Below are 21,989 nucleotides of genomic sequence, written 5' to 3'. Positions count from 1 at the left end.
TAGTGCTCAGACAAACTACCTTTTTGTGGTACGGCCTCTTCCTTTTTAGAAACAGGTGTAGGCATTTTCCTTGGTGTTTCGGGCACTTTAAGAATATTATTTTGTGTCAGATACCATTTGGCTACTATCAATTATTTTAATTTCAAGTTTATTTATTTGAAGGGAAGGTAGTAATACATGAACATAATGAAGATTGTCAACAAGACAAATAAAGAACACACAGTACTTAGTCAAAAGTTATATGATAAAAGACTGCAAAGATATGGTCCTGCTGTGTACTACAGTATATGCAGAAGTCCAAAGAAAGCTATATACCTTTAGTGGGTACAGCCTCTTCTTTTTTAGGCAAGAAACTGGGAACCCTCTCTTCTGGTGCAGGTTTTGCAGGCACTTAAAGAATATTGTTTTATTTTAGAGATGTGAAATGCAGGAGCAAGGACAAAAAGTTGCATTGTTCAGCCATAAGTACACATAAAAAAACTGACACAAAGAATAAAATACACACATTGACTACAGTGGATCTTATACCCAGGTATGTATTTGTTAGTGTTGATGAGAGGGACAAGAGATCATCATGTGACTACTCTGGAAAGCGTTGGTGTAAAGAGTTAAAGAGGGCATCAAACATGCACACTTGCAGCCACCTTAGCAAAAGAGATAAAGAACCACTTTTATGCACAGCTTGTACCTTTAGCTGGTCGGACTTCCTCTATTGTGGGTACAACCACAGGAACTTCTTCTCCCGGAACTGCCCTTCTTGGCACACCAGCCACTTTAAAGATATTATACATCTCAGTTTGTTTTTCTTTATTGTATAACATGTTTAGTAGAGAGTAACTGGTAGAGAGTAACTGTGATCAGTCTATCCATGACAGCACAGCAAGGTATACATTTCTATAGGAAGAGTTACCTGCAGCAGGAGGTTCCTCTCGTTTAGGTATAGCGACAGGTCTTTTCTCTTCTGGAACAGGTTTCTTGGCAGCTTCGGGAACTTTAAATACATTTAAATTATATTTAAATGATATAACATGATTTGACGGTGGATCACACAAACACAGAGTTAGGAGATTCTGCACCACTTGAATATTTATTGCAGACACTAAAGTGTTTAGGCAGTGTGAGAATACACCAAAGTGAGGCACCGTAAGCGGACACTAGTGACAATACGTATTTATACACAGTAATGCAAAGTTTTTGTTTATAAGATTAGACATACGATAGTTAGACATTTTCACAAGTGTAGTAAGTGTTTTCACAAGTCAACCTGATTAAGCTGCTAATTAAAAGTGCTTTATTAGTATTTCTAGAAAGCCCCAATAATTATGAAGAGGGCCAGCTGTTTGACATTTAGTACAGAACAAAACACATACCCAGAACATAAAGAAGAAAATCATAAACATGCCAAAACATATTACTTATTGACACAGAAGTATATACACTACAAATGAAGAATGTCTCAATATAGTTCAAGAGATAGACAACAAATATTTAAACAAAAAGAAAGATGGCATATTTTATGTAAATGAAGAAGATTGTTCACTTCAGCCATTAAAACGTTGCACAATATAAGCCAAGAGGCATATAAAAGATATAAAATAACAAAATAAGAAACTAACATACTGTATGTTATGCCTAAAATACCTTTGACAGCAGCGATTTCTGGCTTTTTGGGAACACCAACTGGTACTTTTTGCTCTGGGACTGGTTTCCTTGGTGCTTCTGGCACTTTAAAATAGATTTAAAATAAAATATGTATGTATTTTAGCTAGTAGTCATACAGTATGGTAGAAATGTATAACTTTCTTCACTAAATTACTGCATAGCCGGGAGTGAGGGCTTGTTTTTTGTAGCTTCTCTCTCTAGTCATTTAAACTCATATTGCTTTGAAAAGTTAAAAAAATAGCTATTTGTGCTAATTAGAACATACCTTTAGGAATCTCAGGTTCCGCGACTTTGGGAATGGCAGCTGGTTCACCTGGTTTCCTGGGGGCCTCAGGCACTTTAAAAAATAGGCATGTATTGTTTTTGTTTCTCTATAAATGCTCTATTACTAAGAGTGTATGAATAGGCACATTGCCATCCAATTCAGGTAAATGCATTGTTAAATCCAAAAGCTTAACAAGAGTTAAGAAAGTAGATAAATAGACAAGCAACAAGACACAAACAAACAGGGCCTTATTAAAAGCAGTTTCTAAAAGGTTATATTTTTCTGCCAGAGTTTAAGAATTGAATACTAGCATTACACATTATTATTTTGTATAATTATCTCAAATATTCTTACATATGATTAATTTTAAAAAAATGTATAAGCCAAATCTTACACAAATATAAAGACAACAACAAAACAAAATAAATACTAAACAATCTCACAAAACCAAAACAACATAAAAAGTAAAGTCAACAAAATAAGCCTAGAACTAAAAGCACTATCATGCTATGGTGTACCTCGGCCTGGTGGCACCACCCTTTTCGGGACAGCCTCAGGTACTTTTTCTTCTAAAACCTTTCTCTTTGGTAATTCTAATGCATAAATGTATGTTTTCAGAACATTGACTATGCATAGTGTCCAGTACATTATTACAGATACATTAAACTGTTTAAGACGCACATAATACAGATACAACACGACACAACTAGAAGAGGAGCATAATAAGAATAGGAGCACTTTAAACGTACTTTAAAGGTAAGCCTAAATGTGATAGGACAGGTCACAGTCAATAACAACATAAAAGATTAAAACAACAGTCACATGCTTTGAAACTTAGAACTACAATTGTACCTGCTTCTGGTAGCACCTCCTTCTTTTTAGGAGCAAATGGAATTTCCTGTTCTAATGGTTTCTTTGGAGCCTCAGGAACTAAAGACATTTATTTAAATTATACTCTGTTCTGAATATCACTAATCTTTCACTATTTTAAGATACAAATATTTTTTTTTTAAACCGAACAAAAAGAGCATGACAACAACTTAAATCAATACCTTTGGCAGGTGGAACTTCTTTTTTGAGAGCAGTTACAGGTACTTTGTCTTCTGGAACCACTCTCTTGGGTACTTCAGGAACTATAAACATATTATTTGTGTAAGTTTTCCTAGCTTAGGACTTTTTAAGTACAGTTGAGTAGTTAGAAGCAGCCACATGGGTTAAAAAGCAGACAACGATGACTATGCTGGTAGACTGTGAATTTGTTATACAAAATAACATATAAAGAAACAGTACAAACACTAGAGAAGGTGTTGGGCAGGAAGTTTAAGGGTAACAATACGAATGTACATTAAACAAAAAAAAGATTAGAGCCTTGAGTTTTGGGTTATCCAAAGAGGGTGTAAGACAAAGACATATCATAAGAGTCAGTAACTCAGAGTCAACATACATAGGTATGTTACATAGTTACATACAGGTAGGTTGACGGGCAGCAGTGCTTATGTGTTATGCAGTGAAGCTTATAAGCATCATATAGAAAATGATTATACCTCTAGCTGGTGGCACTTCTTCCTTTTTAAGAACAGCTACAGGCACTTTTTCACCAGGTGCAGCTTTAAAAACAACATTTTGAACATTCAGTATGGACACATTATACCTCTATAAAAAACCATCAAGAAGCCTTACAACATGACAGCACAGACAAAAGAGTGAGTGAGCCAAAGACAAACTATAGCAAAGCTGTTGGCAATATTATAAAAAAAGCCTTAATGTATATAGACGTTAAGCGTGTCTATATACCTTTAGGTAATGGAACAGCTTCCGCTTTAGGAGCACCGATTGGTATTTTCGCCTCAGGAATGGCTCTTTTTGGAACCTTTGATACTTTAAAGATATTGACACACTTAACACATGGTTCTTTAGAATCTTAGTTATATATTAAGAATATTCTGAAGTCATGTTGAACATATTTATTTATACCTTCAGAAATCTCTTCTCTGCGAGAGACAGACACAGCCCTTTTCTCTTCTACAACCATCTTTTCATGGATAGTGGGAACTAAGAAATCCATATAAAGATGTATATTACACAAGGTCTAGTGACAGAGAGTAAGAGCCTAAATACTGTAAATGAAATAACAGTGTCTGGTAAATCTAGTTTTAAACTAAGTTACCAATATTTTCTAGCATGTTTTACATCATATAAATAGACACAAAAACAATTTACAAAGTACACATGTGGTCACAAACATGACGAACAACAGTATTGGACACACCTGTAGCCTCTTCTACTTGTTGGGCATAGAAGAACTCTTCAGTCGTCCTTTTCTCGGGCACTGAACATAACCATATGCAAAATGTCAATCTACATTTCAAATTATTACCAAATTCGATTTTATTATACTGTACATATACAGTATTAGGATTATAAGAAAGCACACTGTCTGTACAGAGTTACAACGTTGAGGACTGTATGTTACTTTTGAGAAGTTGGTCAATGATCTAGAGGCTTTAGCAAGATTATTAAAAAAATAAATAAAAGTAATCACATTTATTATACTTCTGCTGTTGGTTAGAATTTTTTTGTTTTTTTTGTTTTTACAAAAGTTAGATTTGTGGGTATTGCCATGTCAATATTATTGTTGTTATTATTATTATTATTATTAGTTTAATGTTGGCACTTGCAATACCCATTCTTAAGGTCATACCTTTGACAGTTGTTATTTGTTGTTTTCTATGCATGGATAGAGAAACCTCTTCTTCTGAAACTGCCCATTGGCGAGCTTGTACTTTAAAAATAATGTGTACAGTATGTTTAGGAATTATGTGTACTGTTATCTATGTGCAATACTGCACTAAATAAAAGTATTAATTAACGTAGACAGCACATACTGTAGGTTTTCAAACTAAGTAAAAAAAAGAGTCATCCTTAGGAAAAATTTGCTGCACTGTAATAGCATATATATATAATTTATTATAAGAAATTTAATTTAAGATGATTATTCAATGAACTTACCTCTTCTTTCTTCAATTTCTTCATGAACTGGCACAGGTACAGCTTTCTCTTGCACTTTAAAGATAATATAATTCATAATAAATACTATGAAATCTATGTAGGTCAAGAATTGTACTGCGGTTAATTGCAATAGATAGCACCATCAGGGGCAGATTTAGAGGTTAGTGTTCCCCTAGGCACAAAATTATTGACTACCAATGCCATCCAATTTAATTAATTCATTGTTTGACTCTAAACTCTTATTTTGGCTATCGGTAGTTTTGTATAATACTAATACTAATAAAAGAGGCCATGAGCTATGACATTGCATTTATTTTTTTAATTACAGTATGTATACATATTTACTAAGTAGGACAGCTTACAGGGTAGTCTGCCCCATATCCTACCCATTCAGACTCAACTCAAGATGGTGTACAGTACATAAGAGTGGAAATATTTTGTAATTACTGATGATTTTGGACTGACAATAAGGAAACAGGAGACCAAGTGCTGCTCCCCAAGAAGTGCTGCCCCTAAGCGCGTGCCTCGTCTGCTTAAATGGGAAATTCACCACTGATCACCATACTGCTAGACTTTTACTGGTTTTTTATAGAAAGTCAAATGACCCTCTTTTTTCACAATCTGTCCCTTCTTTGTGTTTTTCAAATACATATTTAAGAATTTTCTCCTTACTTGGTTCTTTAAAAAATTAACTTAACTTCTAAGATGTTTTGTCGGTAAAGTATGTTTTCTGAACTGGTTTATTACATACAATGTACAGTTTATGATAAAGAAGGCAGCAGGAACTTCTTTTGATCTTATGTGTCACTCTTTCACAGTGTAAGTTATTGCTTATTATATATATATATATATATATATATATATAAATATATGTGCATATACATATATATATATATATATATATATATATAAAACAGAAGTCTCGTGGACCGGCACTCCCACTCATAAAGCGATGTGCTCAGGTGCCCTCTGACAAAAAATAGGCAAGGTACTAACAAGAAGAAATCCAGCGGCACATGAAGGCTTTCAATATAAAAAATGTGTAATTGAAAAAAATCACATGATAATGCAACGTTTCAGGGCTAGCAAGCCCCTTTGTCAAGGTGAGTGACTCACCTTGACAAAGGGGCTTGCTAGCCCCAAAACGTTGGATTATCATGTAGTGATTTTTTTAATTTCACATTTTTGATATTGAAAGCCTCTGAGTGCTGCTGGATTTCTTCCTGTTAGTACCTTGCCTATATATATATATATATATATATATATAGTTCCACAAATAACCAGCACTCCAAGTAAAGCAAGCAGGGTACCTGGGTGCCTTCCCTTGGACATACTGTAGAAATCCCAGTAATACAGCAAGAAGATAGAGGTGAGCAGCACTCCACGGATTTCAATAAGTGACAGCATACATTGCTTGAATAATACAGTTTCAGAAGCCTTTTATAAGCACTTTTCATTGATGAATAAGTGCTTAATAAAGGCATCTGAAACACTGATAATCAAGCAATGTATGCTGTGACTTATTGAAATCCATGGAGTGCTGCTCACCTCTATCTTCTCTCTGTGTATACATATATATCTATATATATATACAATATATATATATATATATATATATATATATATACACATAGATAAAGAAAGAAAAATCTTCAGCATGGCACAGTATGGACCGGATATCTTGAAGAACTCCCTATTGTCAAAACTGTAATGATATCACAGATGACAATATTTACACATATTTGAAGCACAAAATAGTATTGGACAAACCTTGTCTCCGGCGTCCGGCCTCCTCTTCTCTTGACATAAATCTTTTATCAAATTGCTCATCGACAAGCTGTCTTTGCACTGTGAAATCATTAAAAATAAATGTTTTTTGTTTCCTAATGCATTGGTTTCCTTGTAGGACAGTACTCTGTAATAGGGTCAATGCCAATATTTCTGGCCAGAGAAATGCATTTTGTTCTGTGTTAGTCATGCTATTTCTATCTACAGTAACAACAATATACTGTATGTACTGTTAAATATAATATAATATACCTGCAGAAACTCCTGGCTGTTTAGGTTCAATTTCTGGGATCTTTCTGTAAGGGATTTCCTCTTCAATAACTTAAGGGGGGACAAGGCAAACATTAATTAGATTTATTAAGCAATATTACTGGCTAAAATGTGCCAACTCAAGTAAAATAAGTGGTTTTGATAATCCTCAATTTTTAGACTTGTTTGCCACCATTTTGTACTTGCCAACTCCATTTTTTTCACATACTGATTGAACGGATCTTGTCCACTTATGATGCACTTTATGAAAATCTTCCATGATGGAACATAGACCATTAAATGGAAGGAAAGTGCCTGAACATAAAGATCAACTCAATATACATATGTTTGTGTTACTGTATTCAGTGCGAAGTAGTACAGTATTCCACAATACAACTTTGTGACAAAGTTCCACTTTTGAATTGGTGATGTCTTCAAGTAGAGCAAGATCACCTTTACAGTATACAATGCTAACAGACAACACAACAGTACCAAATGTTTGTAAAACATGGTCCATGTTGGAGTATAAAAGCGTCATGTTTAGCTACAATGAAGCTACATGTATCACAAGAACTTAAACAAAGTCAAATGAATGAACAACCAAGGCAACAGCAAGATAGGTAGACAGTGAAGCAAAAACTATATAAGCCAAAACTGAAACATAGCAACTCTGGCAAATTCAGGTAAAAAGAGGAACATAAAGTAATTTATACCTTCTTCATAATATTGTTCTTTTCCACCATAAACCTGTTCCTGATAATACTGTTGTTTTTTATCATAGACTTGTTCTTCATAATACTCTTTCTCTTCTTCATAAACATGTCTCTCGTATACCTCTTCCTTCTCTCCATACTCTTCATACGCTTCCACCCTTTCACCATAAACCTCTTCAGTTTCATAAGCTGGTTCAGGTTCCTCATAATACTCATACATTTCTTCTTTCTTTTTGGAGACGGCAACTACTTTAACTTCTTCTGGTTTTCTGGGTTTTGCAGGAACTTTAAAAAACATTTATTTATATTAAAAGAAATGCATTTCAGGACAGCTTTTAAGATGTAGATCGTAAGAGTCATAAATCAAAGTAAGATCCTTGTGTTGTAAGAATGTACTCATAGATTTCAAAAGCCATTGTGTTTTTAAAAGAGCCTAAGAAGCCACAAGTAGATTGGTGAAGCCATGAAGCCAAAGTATGTAAGAAAGAAACACACACTAAAAAAAAATAGACAGAAAAATATGGGTAACCAGATGGATTATAAATGTATAGATAAGAGTAGATATGACAGATAGATAGATGATAGATAAGAGTATATATGACAGATAGATAGATAGATAGATAGATAGATAAAGAGGTAGATATGATAGATAGATAGATAGATAGATAGATAGATAGATAATACAAATATATATAGATAGATAGATAGATGACAGATAGGTAGACAGACACACTAACATACAGATAAATTATTTACATAGAACAGAAACATATATAACTAAAACTGTTCAACATTAAAATCTAAAGACTTATGACAATAATCTTTGTATTAAAAACACCAATAACATAACATAATTCAATGCAAGAATACACTGTATTATTTCATTCAACACAGCACATGCATGACTATTGTTTTTTTTTCTGGAGTTTTTTTTTACTGCCATTTAGTGTAGGTGATATGGCAGAAAATGTAGCAAATATAAGAGATGATGCACAGTAAGAGTAAGAGATTTCATTGACAAAAACAAACAAATAAATAAATACATACAATGAATAGCAAATTAGGACAGGTACACAAACAAAGAGCGCAAAGTGAAAAATAGTAAAAAAACAAAATGTTTAGGGGCACAGTATCATAGTTTTGCATGCAGAGTATATGTAGATATGTTTAGTGCTATAAAGCAAAATGTACAATGTTATAGCTGTGAACGGCCTTCTTCTTAGTATGAAGGGAACTCAAGCAAAGCTTTGTCTGTTGGCAATAATAATGTGTTCAGTAAGTATCAAATGTACTACCAATAATTATTGCTAATAACTTTTCACTTATACTGGGCATTTCCAGTTACCTTTAGGAGGAGGAGGAGGTGCAGGAGGAGCAGGTGGTGGTGCTGGGACTTTTTGTCTCTTGCCAGCAACAGAAACTTTAATATAACACAAGTAAGACAAGAGATGGATATATTTAAAATATAAAGTATTTTGATGAGCCATTTCCTAATGCATGTTCCTACTGGATTACTGTGATTACTATATGTGATTACTATAGCAGTGAACTACAGCGTATAACACAAAAATAAAGACATACTATTAATATAAAAGACAGATAACACAAAGAGATATGTACGTAACGCCTACAGCAATGACATTTTAGAAAGAACAAAGAAGAATGAAAAAGTAAACAGTAATAGTAACACTAAAACACATTACATATAACATCCACACAGGAAGACAAGTTGATATGCAATAAAAGAAACCAGTCCAGCAAATATCTGCTGACTGTTATAGCTGCAGTGTGATATAAATGTCTTGGTGGAAATATATCCAGTTACATGAAGTCTCTGCAGATTCTTTGTGCTAAAATCATTAACTCTTGTATCAAGGAACTGCGTCTAATGAAGCAACATTAATAACTATCCCATGATGGCTATAATATTAACAGGCAATAAAAAAAAATTACAAACGCATACTATTCATTTTAGAACATACCGTACAATACCAATCCAACTGTGGTTTATTAAGAGGAATAATAAAGAAACACTTGATCTACTGTTTGCGCTTAATATGGGCTCACAGTCACTCACTTTTAGCTGCTGGAATTTCCTCTCTGAAGTCTGTGACATCTCTGTGTACTTTCACTCCAGGTTTGGGCACTGTAAAGATTGGTTACAAGTAGTTATGGGTCATTTTTATCTCACACAATGACATACAGTATATAGCAGCTCAGAAACGGAACAGAGCTGCCACGCGGAGCCTGATTAATAATGGTGCTTATGGGACTGTGGCCCCAGGCCTGGAAATAGAAATAGGCCCATCCGAATGCTGCTTGCTATTGCAGCTTGCCTGTTCGTTTATTTTCATCAGCGCAATTTTAGAAGTTTCTAAGCATGGTGGATGGTTCACCCCATTTTTATCAGCGTCACTGTGTCACTAGTGGTCAAGATGGAGGAAATGGGTGCTGCTTGAGCTTGAGGGTCAGCTTTCCCACTCTTCGTGTTTTAAATAGCATTGTTGTCAAAGTGGTATAATTTATAATGAATACCCTGCAACGCTGTGCTCTTACGTAGTCAACAAATGTTTGTTAGATATTTAGGAATCTACTTTATTTGTTTATTACATAATATGTAAAGTGCTGTGGATTTGTTACAGCTAAATTTAAATAAAAGATAATATAAATAATAATGATATGTGGCCACTGAGAAACCTCAGATAGTTGGAGTTAATTATATATACTTGAAAAATGTGAACTCATATTTCATAAGCAGAGCCAAAGAGCGCAGGGCCGAGTCCACGTACTTTAGGGGATGTGCCCTAATCAAGCCTCCATACAGAATAATTATGGGGGATGTGTGTGCCCCTCAGTCAGCAAGACCGGGAGGTGGGGCAATCAGTGCAATCTCTCCTCCCGCACATCACCCAGCAGCATCACTGGACTGACCCCAGCTAGGGTGGGTAGAGAGGCTGCTGCCGCTGACAGGTACAGTAAGAAGGGGGGAACGGCAGACCTGGGTCACTCCAACAAACCCTGCCCTTGGTAATTAGTACCCACCCCCATTGCCCTTTCCATAGATAGAAATAAAGGGAACAGGAAGAGCTGTTGCGGTTACACTTTTGGTAAATGTTTGCAAACTGTTCTAATAATTCCAGAGGAAATCATCCAAATAATTGCTGCTGTCTGCATCCTATTCATACGTGATGTACAGTAGACTGCGATCTGTCATACCTTCAAGTATGGACTCTTCTTCGAGAGGTGCAGTTATATATGGTAGTCTGGTATCAGGAACATCTGTAAATGATGAAAATCCGCAATACTTTAGTAATTCAATAATCTACTATCTTTTGCAACTCATATACTGTATAAAATGGCTTTAGGTCATTTTGTCTGGGCTGAAAAAAAAGCTAAATATATATTTGTCTTACCTGGTGGTCTTAGTTCCAGCTTCATTTCTAGAAGAAAAAAACCCCAATGTAAATAATTACTTTTAACAAGTCTGTTGTTAAATATATAAATATAATAATTTTATATAATATACTAATGCCCTTATTTGTCAATGAGTGATAAATTTCACTGTGAGTGATAAATTACACCAGCCAATCAGCTCCTAGCTGCCATGTTACAGACTGTTAGGAGTGGATTGGCTGGTGTAATTTATCACTCACCATGAAATTTATCACTCATTGATAAATAAGGGCATAAATAATGAGATTATTAACAAAAACAGAATAAATAACCTTAAACAGAACATTATTTTATATTATTTGCCCCAAATAACAACAAAATAGACAATGACGAATTATGCTGATGTCAGTCGTTAGGGGTGTGATACAGTCCTCATTTTGCTTGTACAGCTTTCCAGGGGCTAATTCATTTCAACATTATGATTAGAGTAGACTAAAGCTGGCTAGGCTTGAGGTTATATAATAGAATCCTGATTTTGTGTTACTAGGCAGCTTAGGTTTTAGTTCATTGTTTGAGCCAATAGGAGGCTTTAGGCCCGGAGGGGGGATGTGTGTGTCTTTTTGTGAGGTTTATAGGGGAAGGCAAGAGTGATGCATGTCAGTGGCCTTCTGTGGTGCAAGAAGGCATGGTGGGGCACTTACTGTCTATTATATGGTGAGTTTGTTCCACTTACTGTAGTACGGGTGACTTGAGCGCTTCTAGTGTAGAAGTGTTCAAACCAGTGGCAGCTCTAAAGGTGGGGCTGCAGAGCAGTCCAAAAATTCAAATAGGGGAGCCACACCAGCTGCTATCTCAAACGCTGACAAACATTTCCTACCAGGACTCACCAGCAGTTCATGTGGCTCCCCTACTTGAATTGTGAATTGTTCTGCAGTCCCACGCCTGGTGCCACCACTGGTTCGGACTGTGCGCATGAGGAGAGGTGAGTCTTCCACTATGCAATTGCATCAGTAGGAAGGACATTTTAGTGGTCCCATAAAAAGGTTACATATCGCGAGGCTACCTAGGCTAGAACTGAGATTCCAGGATTTACAAAGCTGTAGTTCACTGTGCGGTTTTCAAGTTGTCAGAGGTTTTACTGTATGTGTTTTGAAAGCACAAATGTTAGCATGAACTGCAGGGTGAACCACATCAAATGTGATGTGTGATGCAAAAATCCAATGGAGCAAACTGCATGATTGCAATTTAATTGCAATGTAAAATCTTGTGTGAAGCAACCATTTGGCTTTACTGTGTGATTTTCAATTGGATACAAAGGATGCAAGGTAGTGACCTCAATATGCAAGACCTTGTCTAAATCATTACTGATGATATGAACCTGAGGATGGTGTAGATAGGAATATTAGGAGCAGAGATAGAGATAGATAACAAAACACTAATTTCTGAGACTTGTTCTAGAACTATTAAACCAAGTATTCCATGGACAAGCTAATCTATCCCTGTGGAATATCTGGAACACATTCTGCTGCTGTTTCTCCCTCGTTCTCCTAACACACGTAAACATGCCAGAAATGCCAGCAATGTCACCAATCACATCCATGGGGGTCATTCCGAGTTGTTCGCTCGTTATTTTTTTCTCACAACGGAGCGATTAGTCGCTAATGCGCATGCGCAATGTCCGCAGTGCGACTGCGCCAAGTTATGCAGTTAGGTATTTTACTCACGGTATTACGAGGTTTTTTCTTCGTTCTGGTGATCGTAATGTGATTGACAGGAAGTGGGTGTTTCTGGGCGGAAACAGGCCGTTTTATGGGTGTGTGTGAAAAAACGCTACAGTTTCAGGGAAAAACGCGGGAGTGGCTGGAGAAACGGAGGAGTGTCTGGGCGAACGCTGGGTGTGTTTTTGACGTCAAACCAGGAACGACAAGCACTGAACTGATCGCAGATGCCGAGTAAGTGTGGAGCTACTCAGAAACTGCTAAGAAGTGTCTATTCACAATTTTGCTAATCTTTCGTTCGCAATTTTGATAAGCTAAGATTCACTCCCAGTAGGCGGCGGCTTAGCGTGTGCAAAGCTGCTAAAAGCAGCTTGCGAGCGAACAACTCGGAATGACCCCCCATGATCGCAAATCAATTATGTTTGTCCCTTTTCATAAGCATCATTTTCTAGGCGCAGTCAACGTTAGCAATTCCATCAATCAGAACCGTGTTTAAAATATTTGTATTTTTCCCTTGCAGTTTGCCTGATATACTGCAACCAGGCCAGGGGCGTTTTCAGAGAACAGAGGGCCCTCGTGCAGCCTCTGCTGTGGGCCCCTTCCTATCTGGCAGTGAGTATAATGCCAGAGTCTACTGCGCATGTGCAGGTCCCAGAAAACATGACGATAATGCCTTGTTCCCAGGAACATCTCTAGTGCACACGTGCAAATCACTCGCAAATGGCCACGGCGGCAATTTTCCACGTGATTTGTGGCTGCAGAGCAGGGCCACCACAGGACCCATATAATATATAATATAATTAATATATAATATAGTATATGGGTGCAGGGTCTTTGGTGCAAGCCCCTCTGGACCCAGGGGCCCACGTGTACCACACACCTTGCACCTATTATAGAAACGCCTATGACTCAGACTTTAAAACTAACACTGCATTTGGCAGCTGTTATCAGATGGCTTGACATGCGATTTTGCCTTTGATAACTTGCAAGCAGGCCTGGCGCTACCTGCTCACCAAAGGGATGCAGATAAGGTAGGTGCCAGGCTGGAGAGGCACTTTCCCTGCTCTGCATCCTTATTGCTGAAATTGTCTCCCCTGCTGTTGCTGCCGGCTGCTGAGCCTGTCAAAGTCACACTGACAGGCAGCAGCGCCGGCAGCTTGTATCCTCCTCTCCCTCCCGTTACAGCAGAAACGTTCACCTGAAAAGGAGGTGGGGCTACATGGAACTGAGTGGAGGGGCTACATGGGACCTAAGGGGGCGGAGCTACAAGGCACCAGGCTGCTTCAGATCCTGCCTGCCAGACAGCTTAGTAAGTGGATGAAATGTGAGTGAAAGAAAGTGTCTGTGTGTATGTGCTTCTGTGTGTGTATGTGTACGTATGTGCATGTGTGGGTCAGTGGTGGAACTAGCGCCAGTGCAATGCATCGGGGCGCAACCCCATAAAGGGGCCCATTACCAGCGGCATTACAATGAGTCAGATTGACACATTACATGCCGCCCGTCGCTGTGCAACTGCCCGCAAAAAAAGAGTATGCCAAAGGAGAGGAGTTGCGGGGGGAATGTGAGCCGCAGCACTGTCATTACTTCACATGAAGGGGAATGAAAGGATGATCACATCCCTTATCACCCTTCAAGACAAGTCAGTGCCACTTCACCTCTCTCCGCTGGCTGCTCGCACACACTGCATGCTTGGAGGAAAAACACAGTGAAGGTGTGAATAGCTGCAGGGAGGGCTCGGAACCAGGGTCAGCGCTACCATTAGACAGCTGCCTATGGATGCCAACACTTGAAGAGCGGCGCTGATGCAACAACAACAACAACAAAAAATTAAGGAAGTGACTGTGCTCGCCACGAGGGATGCCTACCCAATGACCATGTAGCTTTATAGATTTGCTCCCTCTGGCGGAACCACTAACCGGCCACATAGCTGCCGGAAGCCGGGTTCCAGTGGTATTTAAGAAGTTATTTATTTGCAGCCCAGCACCTGCCACTAGGAACCCCCAGCAGCCGCAAGTGGAACTTTCCTTAGAGGCTGATGCGTAGGGTGCTACTGACTCTGAGCCAGCTCCAGAGCACATCACTGCGGTCGGCTAAACTTACAATGCACTTCTGGGTTGCTGGCTGACCCCTCCCCAAGGACCAGCAGCCGCCTCTCTGAAAAAGCTCTCCTGACCCTGATCATCCGAGGTTGGAGCGGAAGTCAGGACCTTCCACGGGGAGTGGACATTACAGGAGCCTCAGCATTGGACACAGGAGGCTGGGGGCACTGGGAATGGAGCTGCTGCTGCTTCAGGTCAGTCAGTGACTGTCACTGACTACTTGCCTGATGTACACTAGTACAGACCCATGCCCTACAGTATGCTGCACCTCGGACTGCTCCCTATGCTCCTGACTGCTCCCTATTCTCCTAACACACCCCTGACTGCTCCCTATGCCCTTTAGTGCTCCCTATGTCCCTGATAAACCCTTGACTGCTCCCTATGCACCTGACTGCTGCCCTGACTGCTCCCTTTGTCCCTGATACACCCCTGACTGCTCCCTATACCCCTGACTGCTGCTCTGACTGCTTCCTATGTCCCTGATACACCCCTGACTGCTCCCTATACCCCTGACTGTTCCATATGCCCCTGACTGCTCCCTATGTCCATGATACACCTCTGACTGCTCCCTATGCCCCTGACTGCTTTCTATGTCCCTGATACACCCCTGACTGCTCCCTTTGTCCCTGATACACTCTGACTGCACCCTAAGCCCCTGATACACCCCTGACTGCTCCTACAGATGGGTCCATGTTTATCTTGACCTTTAATAGGATTAAATGAGACTGGGCAGTCGGACTTAATCCCCTGCTGTAATGACTTTATCCCCTGCTGTATTGTTTTCTGTATTGTATTGCAGCTGAGAACAATAGCTGAAGGGTTTATGTTAATAAACCATGTTGTGCCTAGGCGCAGAAAACTAGCCAAGTTAACTGTGGACCCATCTGTATGTCCCTGATATGCTCCTGACTGCTCCTTATGTCCCTGATACACCTGTGACTGCTCCCTATGCCCCTAACTGCTTCCTATGTCCCTGATACACCTCTGACTGCTCCATATTCTCCTGACTGCACCCTATGCCTCTGATACACTCCTGACTACTCTTATGTCCTTGGTACACCCCTGTCTGCTCCCTATGTCCATGATACACCCCTGACTGCTCCTATGCCCGATATGCCCCTGACTGATCCCTATGTCCCTGATATGCCCTTGACTGCTCCTTATGCCCCTGACTGCTCCCTATGTCTCAGAAACACCCCTGACTGCTGCATATGCCCCTGACTGCTTTATATATCCCTGATATGCCCCTGGCCTCTCCCAATGTTCCTAATACACCCCTGACTGCTCTTATGTCCCTGGTACACCCCTGACTGCTCCCTATGTCCATGATACACCCCTGACTGCACCCTATGTCCATGAAACACCCCTGACTGCTCCCTATGCCCTTGACTGCTCCCTATGTCCCTGATACACCCCTGACTGCTCCCTATGCCCTTGACTGCTCCCTATGCCCCTGATACACCCCTGACTGCTCCCTATGCCCCTGACTGCTCCCTATGTCCCTGATACACCTCTGACTGCTCCCTATGTCCCTAATATGCCCTTGACTGCTCCCTATGCCCCTGACTGCTCCCTATGTCCCAGAAACACCCCTGACTGCTCCATATGCCCTTGACTGCATTGTATATCCCTGATATGCCCCTGACCTCTCCCAATGTCCCTGCTACACCCCTGACTGCTCCCTATGCCCTTGACTGCTCCCTACTCCCTTGACTGCTCCCTATGTCTCTGATACACCCCTGACTTCTCCCTATTTCATTTGGGGAACCAATAATGTGGTGGATGGGGACAAAGTTTTATATAGTTAGTTCACCTGAGGGGCTCTGTATTTTGCTGTCGATTTGCCTAGGGTGCTGAGAAATCTTGCACCAGCCCAGCTCGGAGCCTCAGCTACTGCGGAGAGCAAGCCAAAAGCCAGGCCAGCTGTGAATCTTAAAGTATGTTTCTGTTCTGAAAATGAAAAAAATGTGACTCCTGGGCACATTCATTCAGTCTTTCCCTAGCTTCTCCATCTTTCACTCCCTTTCCTTCTGTCTCCATCCCCCTGTTTCTCTCCCCGCTCTTCCATTCCCTATCTCTCCTCCTCCCCCTCTGTGTCTCTCTCTCTCCTTCTGCATCTCCCTTAATCTCTCTCATCTTTCCTCTCCCTTTCCATCTGTCTCCCTCTCTCTCCCCTCTTCCTTTCCCTCTCTCTCTCTCTTTATCTCCTTTCCTCTCTCTCCATCCCATCTTTACCTCTCCATTTCCATCTGTCTCCCTCTCCATCAGTGGCATAACTACTGTGGGTGCAGGGGTGCAAGCTGCTATGGGCTGATTTGAGGAACCGCTGCTCCCCCTGCACTCAGTCATGGGCTTCCTCCAATGACCGTATCTCCCCTTCACCCCAGCTAAGAACGACCGCTGCTGATAGTATAAACCTGGGCCAAATGCCAGAAACTGCCTGCCCCCATTAGAGACCTCTGCTGGAGTCAGGTAGTGCTTGCTCCCCCTTCCTCTCTCTCTCCCTGACACTCTCTTGCTACTCTCTCTTTCTCGCTCCCTGACAGTGCTGTCTCTCTCCCTCACTCTTCCTTCCCACTCCCTCTCTCTCCCTGATACTGTCTCTCTCTCTCACTGACACAGTCTCCCTATCTCCCCCTCCCTGGCTTTTTCTCTCTCCTAGACACTGTCTTTCTCTCCTTCTCTCCTTGACACTGCATATCTCTCTCCCTGACTCTGCCTCCCTCTTGCTCTCTCTGAACTTGTCTCTCCCTCTCTCCATGACACTGTATCTCTCCCTTTCATTGTCTCTCTCTCCTGACACTGTCACTGTCCTGACACTGTCTCAATTTCTCTCTCCATGACACCCTCTCTCTCTTGTTCTGTCTCTCCTGTCTCTCCCTCTTTCTCTCCCTGACATTCTCTTACTCTCTCTCTTCCCTTTCTCCCTGACATTCTCTCTCTCACTCCCCTCCCTCTCTCTTTTGCTCCACCCCTTCTCTATCTGGCACCCTCTCTGCCCCTGATGCCTTCTCTTTCTTTCCCTTTCTCTTTCTCCCTGACACCCTCTCTCTCACTCCTCTCTGTCTTTCTCTCACCCCTTTTTCTGACACGCATCTTAGGCACGTGCTATCCCTTTGTATAGTATGGGAGGGTGCAAATTTATTGTTTGCAGGAAGGAGCCGAACACCCTAGCACCGGCACTGCTTGCAAGATTTGTAAATGGCATATGAAACCACATGACAAATGGGGGGTCAACAAAACAGCAGCTTAGTAAATTTCAGGCTTTATGTCTAAAGTAAAGACTGAAGCAGAGGCATTTTAAGAGAGGAGGGTGACCATATGCTGACTCTGTGGGTGCCCCTTTCTCTCTGTGGTGCTGTAGACTAATCTCTAATTTGCATGCATAAGTCTCTGAAAACATGGCATCCGAATTGTTCCTGGAGACAAATCTGTACTGCTAATGGGCAAATCACCAGGAAAATGTCCACCGCGCCATCTTCCAAGTGATTTCTCCGGCAGCAGCAGCACCACCACCGTTGTGGGACTCTGGAGAGGTACGTGATTAAACAGGGGTGCAGGGTGTGCAGTGTGGGCCCCGCTGGACCCAGGGGCCTGTGTACACCACACACACTACACCCATTATTGGAATGTCTATGGGATGCAGGCACAATTATTCCCATATAATCTTGTGTCATAGCAGACATGTCAGTCTTATGAAAAGAAAACGGACCATTTCTTGTAGGGTTTTATATACAAACCTTTGGTTGTCAGATACAGTTCAGCTGTGCTTGTAGCTTCACCTCTTGGTTCCAGACTGGCAATTACTGAATAAACTCCTGCCAAATTGAAATATAAACACTTATCATCTCGTTTTAGTGCAATTTCTAAGCAGCATTTCTGATCTACAGTATAATACAGATATTTTGGACAAAACAATGTGAATGTATGAACAGCTACTGGCACATTAGACAATTAAGAGAAATAAATGACGTCTTCTAACCAGGACATAGGCCCAAATGTATTAAGCCTTTACAAAAGATAAAGGTAAAATGGATAAAGAGTGATAACTGACCAGCCAATCAGCTCCTAACTGCCACGTCACAGGCTGTGTTTGAAAAATGACAGTTAGGAGCTGATTATAATTATATTATAAATATAATAAACAATATTATCCACTTTTATTAGTGGTGTCTCCTGCTGCTTTGCTCAGTAATAATGGTATGTCTACCTTCATCTTCTGCTGTGACATTATGGATAGTCATGTAATGCCAGCGACCTTCACTCCTGAAACTGTACTTGTCACTCTCTTGTAATTCCATTGTTCCTTTGTACCATGTGACCACAGCATCATCGAAAGACACCTCGCACTCAAAGGTTGCAGATTCGTGTTCGCTCACAACAATGTTGTGGATTGTTTTTGTGAACTGAATTGCTTCAGCTGTGAACATATAAGGAAAAGTTTATAAGACAATGGGTTTGTTGAAAACATCACTGTAGTAGGATACTAAACTAAGGGGCGAAATAACAAATCTTGGAGAGAGATAAAGTAGATAGAGATACAGTACTAACCAAGCAGCTGATTGTTTGGTATTTTATTTCTCTCCAAGATTTGATAACGCTCGCCCTCAGATACAGTACATTGGAAACTGAATACAAACCTTCAATAATAAGCTCTGCAGTTGTTTCCAGGTTTTCATATTTGCACGTATACTGTCCCTGGTCCTCTGTTCTTACATCTTGGATGACTAGTTTGTGTGTCTTCTCATTGACCTCGGTTCTATACCTTCCTCGAGGTTCGATTATTTTTCCATTTTTGTACCACTCGGATTTTACGTTTGGAATAGAGAACTCACAAACCAAAGTGCTACTGTGTCCCTCTTTGATAGAGTGTTCATCAAGATGCTTTTCAACAATAGGTTCTAAAAATAAACATAGGCCTTTCTTTTAATACATGGGACAACAAAAGTACGCAACTAAAACTGTCATTAAACTCATATAGGCAAAATAATTACCGATCACAGTTAGTCTGGCGCTAGCAATGTGTGGTCCACACACTACACGGTAATTTCCCTGATCTTCAAGTTGACAGTTCCTAATTCTGAGATAATGACGATCTTCTTGGATACTGATGTCATACTTGTCATTTGAATCTAATTTTACGGTTCCTTTGTACCAGGAAAGCTTGATTTCAGGGTAGTTTATTTTGATCTCACACTCAAAGACTGCTTCTTTCTTTGTCTGTACGATTTGATCTTGAATGTCCTTGACCAAATTAATAGGCTGTAAAGAAATACCAATATATTAAGAAATTCTTCCAGCTAATACAAGATTGCAGCCATGAGTAATCATTACCAGAATCTTACCTCTACTTGCGTCATTCTTTGTTGGATAAAAGAGACAAGCTCATCAAATTCTTGCTCATCAGTACGAAACTGTTCCCCAGGTTCAATTTCCTTTTAGAAAGAAAAAAAAGAATAAATCAAATATACTGTACATAATAATAACCAAACACATGTAACACTTTAATTATATTATGATGATGCATGTCCAAAGTTTTATGATTTTATTCATAATGTTATTGATTATTTCAGCAAATCTAATCCTCTGAAATAAACGGTTTCCCTAGTTTGTTTATCATTGTAGTGCACTTATGAGCTTTGTTGGATATTATTGTTTGCTCTTAGCAAATTACATTTTAAATAACAGGTGTTAAAAAACAACAACTCGGTCCGCAGGACCCCACTCAGTGCATGTTTTGCAGGCCTCCTCACAGAATCGCAGGTGAAATAATTGACTCCACCTGTGGATCTTTTAAAATGTGTCTGTGAGTAATTAATACACCTGTGCACCTGTTAGGTTACCTGCAAAGCATGCACTTTGTGGGGTCCTGAGGACAGAGTTTGAGAACCTGTGCTCTAGATAGATAGGTAGATAGTTACTCTGAATATGCGTGTGAGATGTTTTGGTTGACATTATGGCTTCAATCATGTTATTGTTAAGGAAGTTTTCAATGCTACACATTTTTTAAAACCTTTCTTTTAAAGTATATTTGACCATCCTTTGCACCATTGAAGCTTGCACCTGGAAGCTGCTGTGTTACCAGGGCACAGTGTAAACAGATGCAAGTTGCACTATGCAGGCAAAAGATGTACATTCAGCTCTATGGGTAACAATACTTGGGTTTGATTTGCCAGATGTCCTGGGATTTTGGGGGCTATTCACACTTTTACCAAACATCTTAATCGGTCGATTTTTGTTCAACTGCGCATGCACTGTGGCTGGAATGTGCAAGCGAGAACTTTGACTATGCGATCGCATCCTGGAAGGATGCGATCACATTGTGATTGGCAGGCAGCGGGCGTCCGGGAGCGGTGACGCGGCATTGGGAGGGAGGAGAGCAGGAAACGCAGAAGTGTCATTTTTCAGAACCGGACGATAACGTAGCCTGTGCTTCCTGCAATCAAGAACATGGCGGCATTACCCTTGCGGTAGGGGTCAACCTCTATTTGTGGCGCAGGCCTGCCCCACACATCCTGGGCAGCCTGGGCCCCCAGCATGTGAATTTAGAGGTTGCAGATTTTGCTAGAATAACCCCTTTTGTCCGAGAATGCTCATATTTTTAAAGCGGCAAACATTTACAAAGCAAAACCAGGTTGGTTTTGCCTTGTAAATGATTGCCGCTTTAAAAATACGGACATTCTCAGATGAAATCCCGAACCTCCGCCAACTCTGATCCTATTACAATTGCCACCAGTGTGCATGACAAATGTCATTAGTACTTGTTTTGGGATAAAAGTGTCCAATAATTTACAATATGGTTAGATTATAAATGTGAAAATTGTAGCATGTGTTATGGTACAAAATTCTGAATTTTTAGGTAGGAAGAGCTCAGTGGATTGGATGTTGCCTTATGAGTGCTAGTGCTTGGTGACAATCTAATATGGCACCAATGTCTGCAAATAAAATTTTGTTTTATGGAACGGATGATACGTATAACTGGCATTTACTGTAAGTGCTTGGGGAGGGTTTGAGATGGAGTATTCAAGGGTGTTCCATAGTTAATGGGGAGGGTGTGGAGGCTGTAGAACATGTTCTCCCTTATTTTATAGAG

The 21,989-nt window shown here is 40.1% G+C and overlaps 1 protein-coding gene across 29 annotated transcripts in view; it reads right to left on the bottom strand.

Annotated features, from left to right (window-relative positions):
• Positions 1 to 21,989, bottom strand: part of TTN (titin) — a 302,099-nt gene that overhangs the window by 143,919 nt on the left and 136,191 nt on the right. For 25 of the 29 annotated variants that reach the window (XM_063933349.1, XM_063933371.1, XM_063933359.1 and 22 more), the window contains 27 exons: positions 20,242 to 20,331; positions 19,891 to 20,158; positions 19,537 to 19,797; positions 19,107 to 19,316; positions 18,637 to 18,714; positions 11,100 to 11,126; positions 10,903 to 10,965; positions 9,764 to 9,832; positions 9,032 to 9,106; positions 7,687 to 7,971; positions 6,977 to 7,045; positions 6,707 to 6,784; positions 4,937 to 4,990; positions 4,629 to 4,709; positions 4,197 to 4,256; positions 3,902 to 3,979; positions 3,722 to 3,805; positions 3,472 to 3,534; positions 2,980 to 3,060; positions 2,780 to 2,857; positions 2,446 to 2,520; positions 1,928 to 1,999; positions 1,642 to 1,725; positions 911 to 991; positions 689 to 772; positions 316 to 390; positions 20 to 85 (listed from right to left, as the gene is read on the bottom strand). In XM_063933349.1, coding sequence (XP_063789419.1) covers positions 20 to 85; positions 316 to 390; positions 689 to 772; positions 911 to 991; positions 1,642 to 1,725; positions 1,928 to 1,999; positions 2,446 to 2,520; positions 2,780 to 2,857; positions 2,980 to 3,060; positions 3,472 to 3,534; positions 3,722 to 3,805; positions 3,902 to 3,979; positions 4,197 to 4,256; positions 4,629 to 4,709; positions 4,937 to 4,990; positions 6,707 to 6,784; positions 6,977 to 7,045; positions 7,687 to 7,971; positions 9,032 to 9,106; positions 9,764 to 9,832; positions 10,903 to 10,965; positions 11,100 to 11,126; positions 18,637 to 18,714; positions 19,107 to 19,316; positions 19,537 to 19,797; positions 19,891 to 20,158; positions 20,242 to 20,331 — 2,689 coding nt within the window. The remainder of the gene's footprint in view (positions 1 to 19; positions 86 to 315; positions 391 to 688; positions 773 to 910; positions 992 to 1,641; positions 1,726 to 1,927; positions 2,000 to 2,445; positions 2,521 to 2,779; positions 2,858 to 2,979; positions 3,061 to 3,471; positions 3,535 to 3,721; positions 3,806 to 3,901; positions 3,980 to 4,196; positions 4,257 to 4,628; positions 4,710 to 4,936; positions 4,991 to 6,706; positions 6,785 to 6,976; positions 7,046 to 7,686; positions 7,972 to 9,031; positions 9,107 to 9,763; positions 9,833 to 10,902; positions 10,966 to 11,099; positions 11,127 to 18,636; positions 18,715 to 19,106; positions 19,317 to 19,536; positions 19,798 to 19,890; positions 20,159 to 20,241; positions 20,332 to 21,989) is intronic. The other 4 variants (XM_063933368.1, XM_063933369.1, XM_063933357.1 and 1 more) reach the window with 3 other exon arrangements.

This window comes from Pseudophryne corroboree, chromosome 7, assembly GCF_028390025.1.
Source record: "Pseudophryne corroboree isolate aPseCor3 chromosome 7, aPseCor3.hap2, whole genome shotgun sequence".
Classification (NCBI taxonomy): domain Eukaryota; kingdom Metazoa; phylum Chordata; class Amphibia; order Anura; family Myobatrachidae; genus Pseudophryne; species Pseudophryne corroboree.
Note: the sequence above shows the minus strand (reverse complement) of the source record. Positions and strands in the feature narration are given on the sequence as shown.